General features: G+C 46.0%; 4 protein-coding genes across 12 annotated transcripts; 2 read left to right on the top strand and 2 right to left on the bottom strand.

Annotated features, from left to right (window-relative positions):
* Positions 1–280: 280 nt before the first annotated feature.
* Positions 281–3,908, top strand: glyctk (glycerate kinase). 3 transcript variants are annotated; one of them, XM_085925082.1, is made up of 6 exons: positions 281–339; positions 1,203–1,272; positions 1,751–2,112; positions 2,433–2,584; positions 2,779–2,954; positions 3,020–3,908. In XM_085925082.1, the coding sequence occupies exons 2-6, from the start codon at positions 1,270–1,272 to the stop codon at positions 3,890–3,892; spliced, it is 1,566 nt and encodes a 521-aa protein (XP_085781208.1). In that variant the 5' UTR covers positions 281–339; positions 1,203–1,269; the 3' UTR covers positions 3,893–3,908. The 3 variants fall into 3 exon arrangements, with proteins under 3 accessions (XP_085781208.1, XP_085781210.1, XP_085781211.1); XM_085925084.1 differs by having other exon boundaries at positions 284–339; positions 1,215–1,272; XM_085925085.1 differs by lacking the exons at positions 281–339; positions 1,203–1,272 and adding an exon at positions 1,350–1,427.
* A 994-nt stretch (positions 3,909–4,902) lies between these two features.
* On the bottom strand, positions 4,903–5,660 carry tcta (T cell leukemia translocation altered). Its single transcript, XM_085925081.1, has 3 exons — positions 5,295–5,660; positions 5,143–5,191; positions 4,903–5,061 (listed from the first exon to the last, which is right to left on the bottom strand). Exons 1-3 carry the CDS (start codon positions 5,503–5,505, stop codon positions 5,019–5,021), a joined length of 303 nt encoding a protein of 100 aa, XP_085781207.1. The 5' UTR covers positions 5,506–5,660; the 3' UTR covers positions 4,903–5,018.
* A 524-nt stretch (positions 5,661–6,184) lies between these two features.
* On the top strand, positions 6,185–10,839 carry mon1bb (MON1 secretory trafficking family member Bb). 2 transcript variants are annotated; one of them, XM_085924128.1, is made up of 6 exons: positions 6,185–6,376; positions 7,179–7,261; positions 7,349–7,876; positions 8,043–8,835; positions 8,903–9,050; positions 9,252–10,839. In XM_085924128.1, exons 2-6 carry the CDS (start codon positions 7,195–7,197, stop codon positions 9,477–9,479), a joined length of 1,764 nt encoding a protein of 587 aa, XP_085780254.1. In that variant the 5' UTR covers positions 6,185–6,376; positions 7,179–7,194; the 3' UTR covers positions 9,480–10,839. The 2 variants fall into 2 exon arrangements, with proteins under 2 accessions (XP_085780254.1, XP_085780253.1); XM_085924127.1 differs by having other exon boundaries at positions 6,186–6,376; positions 7,346–7,876.
* A 126-nt stretch (positions 10,840–10,965) lies between these two features.
* brpf3a (bromodomain and PHD finger containing, 3a) lies at positions 10,966–18,477 on the bottom strand. Of its 6 annotated transcripts, none has more exons than XM_085924121.1 (13): positions 18,145–18,477; positions 15,733–17,229; positions 15,493–15,649; positions 15,270–15,401; positions 15,069–15,197; positions 14,673–15,000; positions 14,307–14,594; positions 13,387–13,893; positions 13,074–13,128; positions 12,914–13,002; positions 12,731–12,828; positions 12,479–12,633; positions 10,966–12,328 (listed from the first exon to the last, which is right to left on the bottom strand). In XM_085924121.1, the coding sequence occupies exons 2-13, from the start codon at positions 17,205–17,207 to the stop codon at positions 12,142–12,144; spliced, it is 3,600 nt and encodes a 1,199-aa protein (XP_085780247.1). In that variant the 5' UTR covers positions 17,208–17,229; positions 18,145–18,477; the 3' UTR covers positions 10,966–12,141. The 6 variants fall into 6 exon arrangements, with proteins under 6 accessions (XP_085780247.1, XP_085780249.1, XP_085780251.1 ...); XM_085924123.1 differs by having other exon boundaries at positions 13,396–13,893; XM_085924125.1 differs by having other exon boundaries at positions 13,387–13,872.
* Between the last annotated feature and the right edge of the window lie 386 nt (positions 18,478–18,863).

The following is an 18,863-nucleotide window of genomic DNA, read 5'->3' as shown; positions in this document are numbered from 1 at the left end:
AATTTGCCTTTTTGATTAAAATATCACCTGAATTATCTTTAAGAATTCCACTGATCCTGAAATCCAGACTTCAGTGTGGTTAAAAATTTGATGTTATTAACTTGATGTACTTTGATTAAGTGATTGCTTTAACAACGTTTTGTAAATACACTTCAACTTGTGTCGCAACAATATTACAGCAACATTTCTTTGTATGTGTTTATAGTGTGCTAGAAACAGATCAAGCTCAGATATTTTGTCCTAGTGTCGTTGCCGTACATTAGCGACCTTCTGCGCATGCGCCGTATTAAGCTCAAAGCCAGTTGATAGTGCAATTGGGCTTGCCAACTACACGCACAGGTATACGCTTCTTCATCGATTTCGCAATACAATGACATGCATCATGTAGTCACATGGGTCCTTTGTTTCTAGCAGACACAGTCTTTATTATTGTCGCTCTGTTACTTGTTCAGAAAATAAAGTCAAAAGGGCTTCCGGAATTAGACGTTGAATACAGAAGAATCTCCACCCTGTGTGGTCTCAGCCAAAAAGTAGCCGAAGAGCGTGTGAAGGCAAACTTTGAATTTTTTTTCACTATTAATGTTACTGATCAGATCAATTGAAATGAACAAACCCAAAGGATATTTTATATGTTTCAAATGTGTATTTAATATTAGCACAAAACCTTTTGGCCTCTGCTTAAAAAGCAAACATTTTAGGCAAAACACATGAGAATATCAAAACTTTATTTGGGGTTAATCAGTGGCATGTTAAATGGTACTATGTGCTTGCTTAACAAGGGATTTGAATGTTAAGGGCAAACTCTAAACACCCATAAACCTGTCTACCATCCATCCATCCATCCATTTTCTGTACCGCTTTATCCCCACGGGGGTCACGGGCGTGCTGGAGCCTATCCCAGCTGTCATCGGGCAGTAGGCGGGGGACACCCTGAACCGGTTGCCAGCCAATCGCAGGGCACACAGAGACAAACAACCATCCGCACTCGCGCTCACACCTCGGGGCAATTTGAACTGCTCAATCGGACTACCAAGCATGTTTTTTGGGGATGTGGGAGGAAACCGGAGTGGCCGGAGAAAACCCACGCGGACACGGGGAGAACATGCAAACTCCACACAGGGATGGCCGGAGGTGGAATCGAAGCCGCACCAAACTTGTCTTTATTTTCCATAATTTTGTGTCTTTGTGTATTTGTCTTTATGTGCCTTCTGCAGTTGAACAAATGAAAAAACGTGCGCTATCGCAGGGGAGCCAGTGGTGTCGGGTCATATGGTGAGTCCAAGTCAATCATTACATACACACAAACACACACACACACACACGATACACTCTCTTTTAACTAGTCAGTCTGACTTTTGAAACACTAGAATTACTCGCCTGCTAAACTGGAACACACTGACCAGACTTCCATTTGAACATTCTTACGGGTAGGTCGAAACATCAAGCTTCCACTTGTACAACAGCAATTATTGCAATTTATGAAAGCAGCCAAATGGAGTTTATTGACTAAGAGTGATCTACGTTGCCTTTTTTTTTTTTTTTTTTAAAGTGTTTTTTTTGGATTTCTTTTAGTTCTCGTTTGTTTCTGGGTGTTTCACCATTCACTCTCCTCTCCTTGGAGTTAAGGTGCACTGATTTGTTGTTGTTGGCAGAACCAGGCAGTTTTGGGATCAAACTGGTATAATGGAGATTATTTTTGAGAACCACTGAAAAGCTATGCTTTTATTTTTTTTCCCCCGTCCAATCTCAGGTAATCACTTCCATGGCACGTGTTCTCTCCCTGATCCGGACTCAACCATTCCTTGCTCTTCCGGGGAGGAGGACAATGTCGCTCGACCGTGGGGCGCGGGAGGTGTTTGCTGCGTCGGTAGAAGGCGTACAGCCGGATATCGTCATCCGGCAGAGTTTGGAACCCCAAGGCAACTCCGTGGTGGTCGTTGGCAGCTGCAGTGGCAAGTTCCCGCTGAGAAACAATGTACACGTGGTGGGCTTTGGAAAAGCGGTGCTGGGCATGGCCACCGAAGCTGAGAAGATTCTGGGAGAACATTTGGTGGGAGGAGTCATCAGCGTGCCCCACGGCATTCAGCAGACGTTACGGCAGCATGGCAAACAGTAAGCAACAAGATGGAAAAGTTACTTCAAATATTATGGATTGTAACTGGAATTAGTATAATATATATTTTACAGGTATTTTTGTCAAAGTTGAGTTAAAAGAAAAATAATGATTTTTAAAAAATGTAGAAAAGTAGTCACAACTTCAGAATTATATGTAACGTACTGTAATATTGTTAGATAAGGTTTTTTTTTGTTTTTGGTTTTTTCAAAAGATGACATTCCACCGAATAAGTCAGAAGATGATTTGAACTTCTCTTTGTTTGACATAATTGACACAACTCTGGAAGCATTCCGACTTATGACATTTGTCACTGCAGCCACCTGCTGTTAAAGGAAAGAAGCTGTATCCAAGTCATGGAGGGTGCTCAACACAACCTGCCCGACGCCGACTCCCTGAAGGCGGCAGAACGTATTGCGAGGCTTGCAAGTGGCTTGACGGAGGACGACCTGCTTCTCGTGCTCATTTCAGGTACAGTAACAAATTTTCCCATTCAAATCAGTTTCCAATACACCCTTAGTATTTCTATATTACGGATTTAACTTTTTGTGAGGGTGGTCTGGATTGTAACACCAGACCCCCCTCCGTGATTGGGTTGGGTGAACATTATTTACCATCTTATCAATGAATTATTTGTGTGATCAGCACTGTTGTTGAAAAACCAGGTGGGGGTTCCGCATTGCTCCCCGCACCCGTCTCGCCGATGACGCTCCAAGAAAAACTGGACATTACCCGTAAACTGGCGGCCGCCGGCGCCACCATTCAAGAGCTGAACACAGTACGACGCGCCTTCTCCTTGTTAAAGGGAGGAGGACTTGCGCAATGTGCTCACCCTGCTCAGGTATTTTCTGCTTTTCATTTAATTTTTGTTTGGTTTTTGTCAACAATGATCCCCGTTCTCTACAGGTCGTGGCATTGATACTGTCAGATGTGATCGGTGACCCACTGGACCTGATAGCGAGCGGCCCCACAGTGCGGGGTCCGGTATATCGTGACGAGGTGCTGGCAGTCCTCGAGCGCTACGGCTTGCTGGACTCTGCCCCTGCCTCTGTGAAGGACGTGCTCGCTGGACTCGGTTCGCGCCGAGGAGTTGAAATAGACGAGGCCGGGCGCGTTCTTAACGTAGTGATCGGCTCCAACAGCATTGCCCTCCAGCACGCCGGCCACCGGGCGCTCGAGCTAGGTTACCGCCCCATCGTGCTTTCCCCGGGAGTGTGCGGCGACGTGAGGTCAGTGTCCCGTCTTTACGGCCTCCTCGCCCACTTCGCCTGCTCACGTGGGGAAAACGCGTCCGAGCTGGCCGCCGAGGTGATGAAGCTGGGACCGGAAGTAGGAGTAGAGGGCGGGGACCTTCGGCGTGTTTTGCAGAGTTTGGAGCGTGATCGCGGGCAAGGACAAGGCATTACATGCGTGTTGGCGGGGGGTGAGCCCACCGTGGAACTGATAGGTAACGGCCGCGGGGGTCGCAACCAGGAGCTGGCTATGAGAGTGGGCCTGGAGTTAAGAGACTTGCAGCCCCTGCTAGACAGTCCGGTCTTCCTGAGCGGTGGAACCGACGGTCAGGACGGGCCCACCGAGGCGGCGGGAGCTGTCACGGATGCGGGCTTGTACAAGGATGCTCAAAAACAACAATTGAATATGCTCAGCTTTCTTAAAAACAACGATTCTTTTACTTTTTTCACTCGTCTCTCTGGCGGTCGCAACTTAGTTGTGCCGGGGTTAACCTGCACCAATGTCATGGATGTGCACATTCTGCTCATTCCATGTAGTGCCAAATAAAGGTTTTGGTGAAGGGGGGGGGGGCGGGGGGGGGGGCGGGGATGATTTATCGTAGGAGCTGTTTTGTGTTAAGAAATGCTACTGTTTAGTTCTCTATCACTCAGACATTAAAATTATAAACAAACAATGGCATTATCTTAAAATCAATATTTGTTTAGCTTGCTAGTGTTTCAAAACGTGGCTCCACAACACCCTCTACAAATTCTTTACAAAGCATTCTTGGTTTTATGTTTCATCTAGATCTGTGAAAGTTGGGACATACATGTGATATAGCCCAAGATGTACAAAAAAAACCTCTTTCAGAGCAGTATGCTAATCCGGTATGTGCAAGTGCCACAAACATGCAAATATCCAATGTGGCGCTTTGTAGTTGCATGCTGCACTTTTAATTATTATAATTCTGTGTATATAGCTGTTAGCTATTTTTGTTCTAGTATTAATGGTGCATCATTAAACACTCACGGTACAAAAGAATTTTATTTGTGTGCCTGGCATGTGAAGAAATTGACAATAAAGCGGACTTTGACTTGACTTTGATGTATAAATAAAAAATGTATACCAACTACTTAAACTGCCATATCGACCTTGAGGGTTTAAAATCCACAATCATTATTGTTATGTTGGTAGTGACGACTGTAGTTCAAAGTCAAAAAAGTCAAAGTCTGCTTTATTGTCAATTTCTTCACATGTTAAGACACACAAAGTATTATGTAAAAAAAACATTCTGTTTAAATATTAGTGTCAAACAGGTTTGGACTTTGGGTTGTTTCACATTAAGCATATCATTTTCTATTCAAAATGGGAGATGAGGATTTTTTTTTTTAAAGCAGGGAGTGCTCTCTTAAAACTTAAAAGCTGGAGCTGAGCTTCAAATGCAGAACATCTGGACTGTGACACTGGTCAACCATGTTGACATTTTGACACATTCCTACTTGAGCCCAATATCTTGTGAGCTACCAGAGTGGCTAAAGGTACTGTGTCTTGTTAAACAATCACACACACAATATAAGTATTTAGAATTCATTTTGTATTTACAATCGTGTTTTCCAGAAGCATGTACAGCAAATACAAAAAAAGTCAGAATTTGAAGGTGCATTCAGGATCCCTGGGAGTTTTAGAAGTCCAACTAATCCCTATGAGACTTGGATGGTTTCCCTGCTGTGTCTCCCCTGCAACAAAGACAGAATGACACTACGCTCCACACAGAGCAACAATGACAATAAAAACAGCAATAGTTAACGGGTCTATACCATCTGCCCAGGCCAGACGTATCAGGTGTCCCACCATTTTGCCCGCTCCCTGAACGAAACATCAAGTCAGCTAAAGCACTACGTAAGCAACAGCTTAAGTAACTAATAATAATAATAATAATAATAATAATAATGATAATAATAATACCCACCTTGCCGGTAATACATGTCGTTCACCGTGTTCCCGTAAATCTTCCACGCAAAATGAATAGCTAGGAGACTGAAGATCAACCAACTGAGAAGGATTTTAAATATGGACACTCTCAAATCGTTGGTGAGCCAGTCCTCCACGAATTCAGACAGAAACGACAAGCAGCCGTCGGTGATACGGGACAGAAACTCAAAGTCCCAAGGTTCCTCCATAATGCCCGCTTACTTTCAAGCGTTTGTCCAGTAATGAGTACTTTAGTCGAACATCGCTCGCTCAGTAGAACAACAAGCGCAGGTAGCTCGTTGAAGCGTAGCTAGCTACGCTCGCTACGGAAGTGTTTTCAGGGATACGAAGTGACGTAGTTCCGTAGAATTCATGCGTAATTGATGCCTGTCATTAATGGATTTTAAAAATTGTGGGGAAAAAACTACTTAAAAACAAAAAATGTCCTTATTATTTCCCCCCACTTTGAATAAAAACGTATTTTTTTCCCATCAAGCGTAATCTTATATTTTGTTCTGCAGAGTATTCTGATTCCGAAATCGTGAAAGATGAAGGTAGTATCTTTATTGTAATTGATTTTGTCTGCAATGAAAAATTGCAATAATGTGACAGATTTTTATGAGATAAAATGATTGACTTTTCAATTTTTCGTCCATGCGACATTACGTTGCGTACTTAGGATGGATAGAATTTGACGTAGTTTACGTAGCACAATGACAAATGAAGGGAGCCTCTGTCAAATGCACAAACAAGCATTAATCATTTTATTATTTTATTTTATTAATTTTACTTTTATTATTTCAAAGTTCACACCCAAGGTCTGAAGAAAAAACTGTTAACATTTTGACGTTTCGCTCTTGCCGCCGATTTAAACGTACTTTGGAGGCGGGGCCGCCCGCAGCCAACGATCGACCCAATTGGCTAACTGAATGTGACGTACCCAAATCCGGACGCATCTCCTGCGGTAAGAGAAGCATTTGTTTTCCTAACACTGACGTCTTGTATTCAAACCTGACGACCACCGAGACTTCATGTAGCAATTGAGGAATTCAGCTTCGTCTGTACACACACACAAAAAACGTAAGTTCAACCTTTTGTTGTGCTTGTTATTGCACCTCACTTGTTATGGCGACTGTTAAGCCGGGGCTTAAATTCAACTGAGTTTGTGCCGCTTGCTAGGTGGTTACGCTAGCAGCTGGCGTCAACATTCACCGAAGGGTAAAATGTGTGCTAAGGAATAAAAAAATGCCACTTTACCGTTGTATGTGAGATACCATCACCCACAAATGTTCACCGGAAGACTAATTATTAACAAATGGGTTACCTCTGGGCGATCACTAAGTCACGTTTGCATACTCGGTTTTATGTTTATGGTGGGGTATTATCTCGACGTGCATAGCGAATTCCACAGTGTACTTTATGTGACAATACTCTTACCAGCAGCTTTTCTCTGTCGTCATGTGAGGCCACGCTAGTATAATTGCTGCCATTCATCCATGTGGCTGTTCACCAGTCTTGGGATGTCTGTTAAAATACAATTGCAAGTTATTTTCATAACTTGGGTCGTTAGAGAATCTTGTGAGTCTGGGTTAAGTCTACATTTGGAGTGTTGTTTTTGGGTGCATGGTATGTTGGTTGTGGTGCAGCAAACAAAAGGATACTTACACAGAGGGCGAGTGTGACGATAACCATAAAACAGAAAATGGAAGTTGACACATTCATTTGGTATTACGATTGACCCCATTATGGCTGATGAGTTGGCAACTTCATATAGGATGACCTAAACCGGGATTCAATCTTAGGACCTCTCGACAACCAGATGAGCTAACCTCTATGTCACCATTCTACCATCTGTTTCATTTGTCTTCCCCCCCAAACCTAGTGACTGGGATGGTATCATGGACAATCAAGAGGGAGAGACACAGGGAGTCAAGATATGTCCACCCTTAGAAGTTAACACAGCAGGTACAGTAGTCCTCCATATATTCACAAATTCACCTTTTATGATAATACAAATTGTCATTTCATCATCTCATTTCAACTCGGCAGCAGACACCCTGGCAACCTCACTTTCACTTTTGGGAAATCACATGTTTCCCGATTTGGTGGCCAAGAAAGCTGCCCTTGAAGAGAAGCGGACACAAGATGGCGCAGAGGAACCCCCTCAGGCGACAGAAGGCTCTCTTCCTCCCCCGGCGACCGAGCCGGAAAGCGAGGAGCATCAGGAGGACGTGGCGAACGGCACTCAAAGTGACTCTGGAGAGTTTGTCGTCACCGTGCTGGCCAAGGCCAAGTTGGAGGAGCAAGGGCTCGGCGTGAAGGGTCGCTTGTCGCCGCTGCTGGAGGCGGGGATGCAGGAATCTCCCACCACCGCCCACGGCCCGTCCCATCGTGACGAGGATGTGACGGCGGAAAGCTGGCGGCGGCACAGGAAGCACGTTTTTGTGCTGAGCGAAGCGGGAAAGCCTATCTATTCACGCTACGGCAGCGAAGAAGCTCTGTCATCTACGATGGGCGTCATGATGGCGCTGGTGTCCTTCGTGCAAAGTGGAGATAACATTATACGCTCCGTCTACTCAGGTGAGCATCATGAAAATCAGTCATGTGTGTGATGTCATGACATTGTCCTAGTTATTTCCTCAATTTGTTTCGCTTGTGCTATTTTTTTTTTTTTTTTAAACCAGAAATTATGACGTAAAAAAACGTTTTTTGAATATAAATATGTGTTTCCCTGCACATCTGTCAGAGGAGCACACCGTGGTCTTCCTCCAGAAAGGCCCCCTGGTGCTAGTGTGCGTGTCCAACAGCCGGCAGTCGGAGCAGCAACTGCGCGGCGAGCTCCTCTACGTCTACTACCAGATCATCAGCATGCTCACGCAGGCCAGCATCTCGCGCATCTTCGAGCACAAGAAGAACTACGACCTACGGCGTCTGCTGGCGGGCTCCGAGAAGATCTTAGACGGCCTCTTGGACCTATTGGACTCGGACCCCAGTTTCCTTCTGGCGGCTGTGCACTGCTTGCCGCTCGCCTCCTCCCTCAGGGACTCCCTCAGCCAGATCTTGCAGAAGGCCATCACGCCCAACTTGGTCTTCTCCATCCTCATCGCCAAGAACCAGCTGCTGACCATCGTGCAGGAGAGAGCCGTCATCGAGGACGCCCGCCTGGAGCCCGCCGACGTCCACCTGTTGCTCAACCTCATCGGCGCCTCCTCCGCCTTCCAGGCCGGCGAGATCTGGACGCCCATCTGTCTGCCGCTCTTCAACCCCGACTGTTACTTCTACGCGTACATCTCCTACTTGGACCCGCCCGAGTGCACAGTGTGCCTGCTGCTGCTCTCCACCGACAAGGAGGCCTTCTACGCCGTGGCTGAGTGTAAGCGGCGCATCGAGGAGGCCATGACGGCGCAGGGCTCGCTGGGCCTCATCGCCAAGGCGCAGTCGTACAGCGTGGGCCAGGTGGGCGTGGCCGACCTCAGGCACTTCATGTACAAGCCCTTCGACGTGCCCGACAACCACCGCCAGCTCACGCAGTTCACCAGGTCAGTTTCTTCTTCGCTGGTGATTCTTGCGCACGACGCTAACGTTGACTTTGTTGAGCCCACAAAGCCCCGAGATGGAAGCCCCGTACCACACCGAGGAGGAGAAAATGAGGCTGCTGGACCTTTATCGGTACATGCACAGCCGCATCCACAGCAGCTCTCGACCCCTGAAGCTCATCTACCACGTGGCGGAGAGGGAAACCCTGCTCGCGTGGGTACGTACTTTGGCCTTTTGACCTTTTGGGTTTAGGGTGGGTACTTAGTTGACTCCATTTGAGTTTAGTTTCTTTCTTAAATGGAGTGTGTGGTGTAAGATAATAAAGCAAAAAAATGTGAAAGTAAGTATTGTGTCAAAAAAAGAAACTCCGATTCCCAAATAGGTCTTCGTTCTTCTTGTTTGGTGGTTTTTACACAAGGTGACGAGCAAGTTTGAGCTGTACACATGCTTCAGTCCACTGGTGACCAAAGCGTGCGCCATCACCGTCATCACCAAGCTCCTCCGCTGGATCAAGAAGGAGGAAGAGCGCCTCTTCATCAGGTACCCGCCTAAGTACTCCACCACGCCCAACCCCGCCAAGAGCTCGCGGGGGGCCAAGGCGGAGCAGACAGACTCTGCCGACAACGGCTACCTGTCCTTGCTATGAGGATGCTCCACTTTGACACTCCAAAACCGAGGTAGGTAAGGGACACCTTTTTAATTTTCAGCCTGAAGCGGCAACGGACAGAACTATTTAAGTGGTTTTAGTTTAGTTTTAGCAAACTACGAATGTATTGCACACGGGAGATGACCAGCACGTTGCAAGCGGAGTTGGACAAGCGGGAACATCCTTGCAATAAAACCTCAGAGCCCCCCCCCCCCCCCCCAAAAAAAAAAAAACATTTAACTGTTCATAAGATGGAATGATGATGATGATGATGAACTGATTATTTGTTTTTCATCAATTCAATGCAGCCCTCGGAGGACTTGAGGGAGAATTGTGGTCACGTAGAAAATTATATTACGATCATAAAAATTTGGCCTCATAATTGCAGAGTTGCCCAAGTCATATTTGGAATGTCTTTGGGAAAATAAATTGAACAAGAACAGTCTGGTTGCCTCAATTCAAGATTTGTGGATGATCATGACAATGGATAAATGACAATCTACACAGACCTCAAGAAAAAAACCTAAATGTTTGGCAAGCAGATTGTTATTTTTGTTGGTGTTGTGAAATGACTTAGGCAATTTTGTAAGTTGGCTAATGATAAGTTTTCCAGTTCAAAAGTTTCATTTTTTTATTCACCCTCCCCCCCCCAAATGGCTTTGTTAAATGTTTACTTTTTTCTAAATGAAATGTTTATATTTTTCAAGCTAAACATTTTTATTTTCTCAAGCAGTAGGTCTATTTTCTTTTCTTTAAAAGATTAAAAGATTATCCCTTTTTTTTCACATGCCAAAAATACATTTCCTGTTAAAATGTAGCTATGACTTTTCTCCCCTAAAAAATTTTTTTCATCATTGATTTTTGTTTTTGTTAAATTTGGATTGTTGTAAAACATTTTTCTCGCTATAAATCTGACCTTATTTTTAAGATTGCTGGAAAAAAACTGTCGTGATATAATTATTTTACACTGTGGCCTTAGTGCTCCCCTTTAGTGCAAAAAAAGAAATAACTTAAACAGGTGATATTTGTCTGTTACAACTCACAATATGTACTGTTATTATTATTATTTTTTCAACAGCAGGACTCCAATTATCTGTTATCATTGCAATGTGTTTGTTTGCGTGGAGAATTACCGATCCGTTTTCTATGTTATGGAAAGGTGCTCTTTGTACAGCAACCTCATCATTCATGTGTTGATGTTGTCACTTGAAATAGTCTTAAGATTCTATGACTATAATAATGTTAAATAAAAACTCTCCCAGGTTGCACTAGTACATAAGTGTTAAATGTGCATAGTGGTTTTCTTGTAGCTATGTGCAGGTCAACAACAATCACACTAATAAATATATTGCTAAAATAATCCTGAAAATCTTTTCCATCTCATTGGAACATGGTTGATTTGGTGAATATCTTTTATGGTACACATTTTTCCCCTTGTGCTTTAAACTGTATATATAGTCTTCCACCTCAATAAAAAAAAAAAGTATTCAGTTGATTGAAACAGCTTTTATTGTTTGAGAAAATATGGCCTCTTGCAGATGAGATCTGCCTCGAAAAGGCGACTGGTCTTGTGCCGTTTTGACTTTTTATTTTTCTTAAATAAAACCTCCTGACATGTCGTCACGGTTACAAAGAGCTACGAAGCATCGTACACACACAAAAAAAAAAAAGTATTTTCCTGTATTTAACTCATTGCTTTAAAATAGCAGTTTTGTTTTTTTTTTCTTTTTGTTTTTATAAATTAAAATTCTAAAATTGCATTCCTTTTAAATTACTTCCTGTTAGCTGGTATAAACATACATTTACATATGTACAAAACTACACAAAAACTACACTTGCACCTTTTACTAAGTTTAGTAATCAGAGTCGCATAATATGTGCCACATGCACTCTTGCACACGCACACACTGGAGCCAGTTTGTGCTTTTTAAAGTGGATTCCAGTCGCTCGACCGCAGTAGTCTTTGTATGCACTTAGCAGGTACTCCACACATACAATGTCACTTTCACAATATGGAAAAACATAGGTACAGACTACAAGTCCCAAATACTATATATCACATCATGGCTGGACCACAATATATTAAGTGCAAAAAAAAATCTAAGAAAATACAGTGCAACCTCCAAAATGAGTTTTTTCTTGACCTTTTCTGTGATGTCATGTGAAGATAACGAGTCAAGTCAAGAGAGGACCGGATGGAACCTGGTTGACCTGGTTTGCTCGATATATTATGGACAGTACAATTAAAGATCCTGTAAAGTGAATTGTGTGATTTGCCCTGTAGGATTAGTAATGATTTTATTACACAAACAGACTATTTGAAAAAAATAAAACTAGAACAACTTGGAAGTTATCCACAGCTGATTTTAGGAGTTTCCACTGTAATGTTCTCTCAGGTCAACTATTGATAATGCTGTGTCTAAGTCCAGCCATAAAGCGAGTGTCAAGTGAGACTTTCACAAAATACAATCTAAATACATGTTTCCCTTTTCAGAGTTGACTATTTACAAGTCTTGAATAACTTTTGGCCAAAAAAGTCCAAATAAAAATCATTTGATATAAACTCAGTGTTAACCCTCCACTACTTACCCTTCATCTTCAGAGCACCCGGAGAAGTTTTGTATTTTGTTTGAGGTTCAACTCCCCAACCCCATAAATAAAGTCATATAAAGTTGGAAGTGGGGGTGAAGTTAAGGTTGCCTCGGATGCGGTTCAAGTGCATCATGGCTCGGTCGTACGCCGTGTGCACCGACTTGCGAACGCTCGGCTTCTTGCCTTCCATCAGGCGAAGTTTGTCCACCGTGTCATCCATTCCCATGGGCAGGAGTTTATCCCGAGGAAGCCACTGCCTGAAAATAAGGGTGGAATTATTATGGACAATTAACTTTAATTACATCTACACAAATAGTTGATCATCTGGAGAAAGCGAGATGTTTGCTCTTTGCAAGATGACCTGTGTCAGAAGCCAGCATGTCGGATGGGGCCATTCCAGATCTTACCAGGTCCGTTTGGTGTCAAAGAAGAGGACCAGGAAGAGCTTTTGTCCAGTCTCAGTCCGCCTCCACTCTCCCAGCTTGAGCACCTCCACGGGAGGCACTGGGATGGGGATGCCGTTATGGAGGAGTCCTTCCTGGGGCATGTCTGGGTCAACGATCTGCCACGGGGAGGAGGGGGGGGGGGATTTATGAACAATGGCTCTTTCAGCGACTCGGCGGAAGCCGGGCTCTCGTGCGCCGTGGGTTCTTTCTCACCATGGCAGGGTATGATGGATATCCTCTGCATTTGGCCCACACCAGATCAAGAGGGGCCAATTCCGTCTTGCTGTCTGGACAAAGAAGTGTAAGTTTGCCTGTGGAAAACATGGAATAATCAATCAAATTTTGTAATATAGTCAAGTTTTAAAAGGTATATGTGGTTTAAAGCCGTCCTCTAACCCGATTCAGAGATATCTCCAATGTCGTTGATGAGATCCTTGGCCAGGGCGGGCTTCCCTCGGCTGCGTTTCGGAGGTGACGCCATGCAGCTGGACACAAATGGAGACGGAAAGATGTCACGTCAGTGTCTGGCGCCAGAAGGTAATTGCGCTCTACTCACTTGAGTTTTTGGTCTTCGGCGTGTTCCTCCGAGATGTGTTTTCCATTTGTTAGGTCTAAATAGAAAATCAAAGACATTTGGCATTTTTAGACGCCAAGCTCCAGCCACATTAGATCTTATAGACTTAGAAGTTTGCCAGTCTGTGTCTGGTGTAGGTTTGTCCCAACTTCCTGTTTTTTTTTTTTAAGTCATGGATTTTTTTTTTGGGTTGTTCATCTACTCGTTATGACATACCAAGCAAAATTCTCAAAATTTTCTCTGAACTAAATCAATAGATTTGTCAGGAATTGGCAAGACCCAAAAACAAGCTCACCTCCCTCACCAGAGTGTTTGTCCGCCTCGTTGTCTGAGCTGTGGCCTTGAGATCTCAGGTGGCGTGAGTGAGGTGAGGGTGGCAGGACGGTGATGTTGGCACGGGGTGAATGCGGACCGGCGGGGACGCCGCTGGTCGGATCTTCTGCCGCTTTGCCGTTTTGCTGCGACGGAGATTTCTTTTTACCAGCTCTCGCGCCGTTTTTGGCTTTCTTAAACAAGACGGACGTGCGCCGGCCGACGCCCAGCGCGGGTGAGGTTGGCGGCGTCCCCAGCGGCGTGCCCTCGTGAACGGCCTCCGGTTGGGAAAATGGCGTTTCTCCCACTTCGGCCTCGTCCTCGCCCTGGCTTTTGTTGCCGCTTCGTGATGCTCTCTGCCGCTTGTAGGAGCGCCCGGGAGACCGTCGACCTCCCGTTACGATGCCCAGGACGGGGGGTTCTAGCGGAGCGTCGCCAGGAAGCGGCGATGACGCCGGACATGTAAGTTCTAACACGGGAGGGGAGTCATCTGTGAGTAAAAAAAAAAAATTGCATAGTCACAACAAATCAAGTAGATCAGTGGTATCCTTTTTTCATATTATGTTAATTACAAAATTAAATTACAGCTGAAACTAACATATTTTTTTCGAATTGATCAATACATTATTTTTGTATTTACTTGATGAATCAGATTAAAAAAAAAAAAAATCCCAACCCATTGCTCAAAAACAGAACACAAGTAATTTTATGATTCAGCTACTGGGTTGGTCAGTAACAGAAAATCGATGTTGATCCCTGTTTTACAAAGTAAACGCATATTTTTGACACAAATATAAAATGGAAATAAAATAAGTAAATAAAATTTACTAGCAGCTCTTAAGCTAAAGCAATGATTCAGCTATTGTGCAAAATGTCTGTGTCATAGAAGCTTTTCTATTTTACCTGCAGACACAATTCCATGATCTACAATCTTCCTTTTTGACTTCTTTTCCTTTGTCTCCTCCTCCTCCTCCTCCTCCTCCTCCTCCTCTTCCCCCTTGGCGTTAAGAGTCTGCTGCTGGTTCAGCTTCTGCCTCAGCATGTTGATTTCTCGCCGCAGTAGTCGAATGCGCTTGGTGCGTCCGCCGCTCGTCCGCATGGACGTCACCACGTCCAGTTTGTCCAGCAAAGCCTTTAGCTGCTCATCTGTGCTCAAGTGAACCCTGTTGTCGGGGTCCAAGAGGGAGTCAACTGGTTGAGAGGGAAAATAAATGGCGTAAGTGCGAATTTCGGTTGGGTCCTACCCAAGCAAACTAATCCTAAACTTACTAGATGGTGCCTCACCGTCATCCCAGGTACACTGCTGAAAGCCGTGCTTGTTGGGAGAATCGGGCAGGTGCATACCGGTGCTCGGGTCCAGGCCGATGCTCTGCGACTGCCTGTGGGCGTGGCGAAGGATGGCCCTGCCCACCTCACGCAATTGCAAGGCCGTTTTGTGGAACATGGTGTCTTTGGAGTTGTACTTGAGGCAGTTGGAGATCATGAGCTCAAAGTCCTCCTCCAAGTCGGCGACAGAGCAGTAGGCGTGGCCCTCCAGCTTGGCCCGCATGGTGGACAAGTCCATGGGCCGGGATACAAACTCCAGGTAGTCTGGGACCTCGTGAATGATTCGAATGCCGTTACTACCCATGACTGTGAAACACGGCTGCAGTTAATGACACTAACCTCTGCTAGATTGACGGGTTGAGAAAAGATTTTGGCTGTGTCCTTCTCTTGCAGCTGCTCCAAAGTCGTCCGCAGGAGCACCAACGCCGGTGTTAGCTTCAGCTCCGTGGCAGCCTGCTGGACTTTCATCTGAAAAGAAAAATTCCATCGTTTTGATTCTTTGGGGCTTTAGTGAGAACTTTTGCCAAAATCGTGACCCACGTGTTCCCTCTTTAGCCGCTCTCTCTTGCGAATGAGTTCCACCAGTAGTCTGGCTCTTTCCAGGTCTTGCCTCAACTTCTGCCAGTAACGCAGCTCCTCTCGGGCAGCGCACAGCTTCTCATCCGGCTCCTTCTGAACACACTCACGTTGTACACGCGGTGACTTAAATGTCAAGGTAGTGGAGAGAGAGAATATTATTTCATATTTTTCCACCGTTCCTCACCTGTTCGGTAGTCCGGTGGGCCTGCAAGTGGGAGTGAAGTCGACGTATTAGAGGCATCCCGTTTCGCGACTGCCGCTTCAGTAGCCAGTAACTGTGAAGCCTTTGCATGAACTGATTCTTTCGCTGGACCTCTACTCCTGTGCAGATCTTGTTCAGCCTGTTAGAGGAGACAAATGAATTGCCACGAGTCCTCATCACGCCAAATGCCATAAGGTAAGCACAGCTAGTCGATGGCCTCACCTGTGAGAGGGAATTTGAGGCACAAGCAACACAGGCACATTGGAACGACGCGTGGGCCCTTTGGTGCTCTTCTTCTTGAGGCCCTTGGATGCCTTCTTCGCTGGTGGCGTTGGGGAGCTCTGAGTGTAAGAGCGCTGCCCCCTGTTTCCCCTACCTCCAACCAGTCTCCCTTCCACCGACTCGTCTCCGGACCCGTCCCTTCGGGACCCCTCCGGGGAGTGGTGCTCGCAGTAGGCGGTCTTCTTCACCGAGAAGGTGGTCCCGTTGACGCCCATCTCCCGTACGGGGTCTATCTTCATGTAGAGTCCGGCTTTCTGGGCGCAGGTGACGTGAAAGGCGCGGTAGCAGTTGGCTTTGTGGCACTGGATGGACGCTCCCCGGCCCTTCTGCTTGCACAGGTAACAGGTGAGTTTCCAGCGGGCGGTAGGGATGTTCGTCACTCCCTCCACGGGCTCCAGGAAGACCGTGTTGGCGAAGCACACTTCCGGGATCCAGATGGCGCACACCACGTGGGCCCAGCGCCCGTCGCTGGTCTGTTTGAAGGCACCTCCTCGATTGGGACACAACACGCAATCGACAGGGCGGGAAGGCGACTGCAGGCAGCAGCGGCACAGCCACTGGCCCTCGGGTACATACGGCACGCCGTAGCACTCCTGGTGCACGGCCAGGTTGCAGATGTCACAGAAGAGGATGACGTTGCTGTTCAGGCACTCGTCGTCCAGGCACACGCAGCAGAACGCGTCCTCGTCCACGGCGCACTGGGACAGTGCCAGGCTGCGAGATTCTAAGATGGACTCTCTTTCCAGACGGTCGATCAGAAGCTCGAAAGTGTCGGCGGACACGGACGCGTGGCCGTCGCACACTCGTTTCTGATTCACCATCTCCAGCCAGGCCAGGTCTTCCTCGTCCATGTCGTACTCTGCGACTCTATCCAGCTCCTCGCCGGACTTCTCAATGAAGCGGTAGTAAGCGGCGGGCAAGGGAGAGGCTTCCAGGGGGCTAACGGAACTAAATGTACGAAAGGTGGGCTCTGGGAGCGGACTCTGCAACTGGAGGGAATTGGTGGATGCCGTTTGCTGCTGGGAACCGAGTCGTTTGTTCTGCTGCGACACGTTTTTGCAATTCTTCCTTCCTTTGTTGTTTGAGGGCTTCCTCCTTTGCGTCTGCACGCTGTTCTCCTTGTTGCTGTTGCACTCCACGATGTCCTGGGCCATCATCTCATCCTCTGTGATCACCGGCAGGGGATCACTGATGTTGATGCGGTGGAGCCTGCCCTCCAGGTCCACCTCCACGATCTTCTGCGCCTGGGCGTACGTCAGCGTCTCCCTAGAAGGAGAGAGCTGCAATTTGTAGGGTGAGGGCGAGCGCAACTGGCCCGCTGAGCCTCTACCCCTGCCTCGCCCTCTGCCTCGGGCGCGGCCCATGTTGGGTGCGATTACAGCTGTCTTACATTCCCACCTCTTCGCCTTCTGCATGGGAGGGGCTTACACCGACTACCTTAAACACAAGCAAAGGAAAAAAACAAAAACATTTTAGAGACATTAGGTTTGTTGGACTTTCATATCAGCAGCAAGAACAAACAAATTAATTAATTGATGGCCAAATACAGAATATCCTCATCCAGGTTTCTACATCTGGTCAAATGTAATGCAAATGAGCTTTTTAACGATATGTTTATTACTGTGGTAGAATTGCACTGCATCATGCTGTTTCTTCTAGTTTAATTCTTTTGTCGCAAAATAAGGAAATAAAATTATACTAGCCCGAAAATACTATTTTTGTGTGGTGAAAGGAGTATTAATGTTTATTCAAAGGCTGATTTGTTGCAGTAACTTATAATATTTAGTGCGTGTTGGAGCTGTCCAGGGGTTCCTAATATTTTGGTCGGTATGACGTCCCTGCCTGTAAGGACACGCCCCATCCCTGTTCCTATTGGTCTAATCGGGAGCCAGTAAAGCTGTCACTTTCCTTTACGTCCAATCACATTCCCTTAAAGTGTTTTTTTTTCCCCCAACCCGTTGCTGTGTATAGTTCGGTTGAGGAGCGCTAAATACCAACCCGGGTAGCTCGACGTCCGTCAGCCATTTTGAGCTCTGAACAGCAACAAGCGACACAGTTACATTATGGCAACAGCAGCAAAAATAATATTAATAATAATTGCATACTATGTACCGTGCTGACACGCGTTATTAGGATGTATGCATAAATTAGACTACATGACATGGCTATATTCACCGTTTGGAACGTTAGTGCGTTGCGTTTGTTTGCGGCAAATAAAAAAAAGGAAAATATGTCTATGGTAGCGTTTCTCTGTCGGGCAAAGCACCAATCGCACATACACACAGACTCGTAGAACAAAATGGCAATTTTCCGAGCAAGACACCAATCATCGAACATGTCTGCCTCACTTACCGTGAAAAGTGGCTCTCAGCGGTGCGAATGTCAAAGAGGAGGGAGGGTGGAGAAGGAAAAAAAAGGACCTCGCTAAATGTCAGCTCAGGCTTGAACCACCGCGGCGGACATGCTAGCTGTTACCCTAGCTAGCCGGTCATTTCGGGAGCGACGCGGCGTCATCTTCCTTTCAACCGCTCTGGTTACGATGAGGCACCCAAACCCGGACGCTCACATGGCTGTAACTTAAACCTCCCCAACGGTGCTGGTCCACGGCCATACGGTCGCGTAACCGCAAAGAAATCAAATTATTGTACCTTAGATATGGCTACATTTTCGGTCAGGATGGCTCGAAAAGTACGACCCTTAAACGTAGTCAGCCAATCAGGGGCCGCCGCTTTGCTTCGCGGACAACGCGCACCATCTTGTGATTGGTCAATTTGGCAAAGCGAGTTCACCGCACTCGATGGGGCAATAAGTAAAGTGAATAAGCGATGAGAATAACAACAGCGCGTCTCTCTCGCGCCTTTTGGCCGTGTACTCAACGTGTTAACACTACATTGCAGTGAACACTATTCGTGGCTTTTGCCACAAATTCCAAAGTGAATATTACCGTTTTGCGTCTAAAGTCTCTTTCCCCTTCCAAAACATTTAGAATTTTACACCCTGAATACTAATACTACAGTATATGGTCCCAAAAACACATCTTGTAACAGTGGCGCACGTACAATAAACAGATC

The sequence above is a fragment of the Syngnathus leptorhynchus genome, chromosome 11, assembly GCF_054491065.1.
Source record: "Syngnathus leptorhynchus isolate UIUO chromosome 11, UIUO_Slep, whole genome shotgun sequence".
Taxonomy (NCBI): domain Eukaryota; kingdom Metazoa; phylum Chordata; class Actinopteri; order Syngnathiformes; family Syngnathidae; genus Syngnathus; species Syngnathus leptorhynchus.
This window is presented reverse-complemented; position numbering and strand designations above follow the sequence as displayed.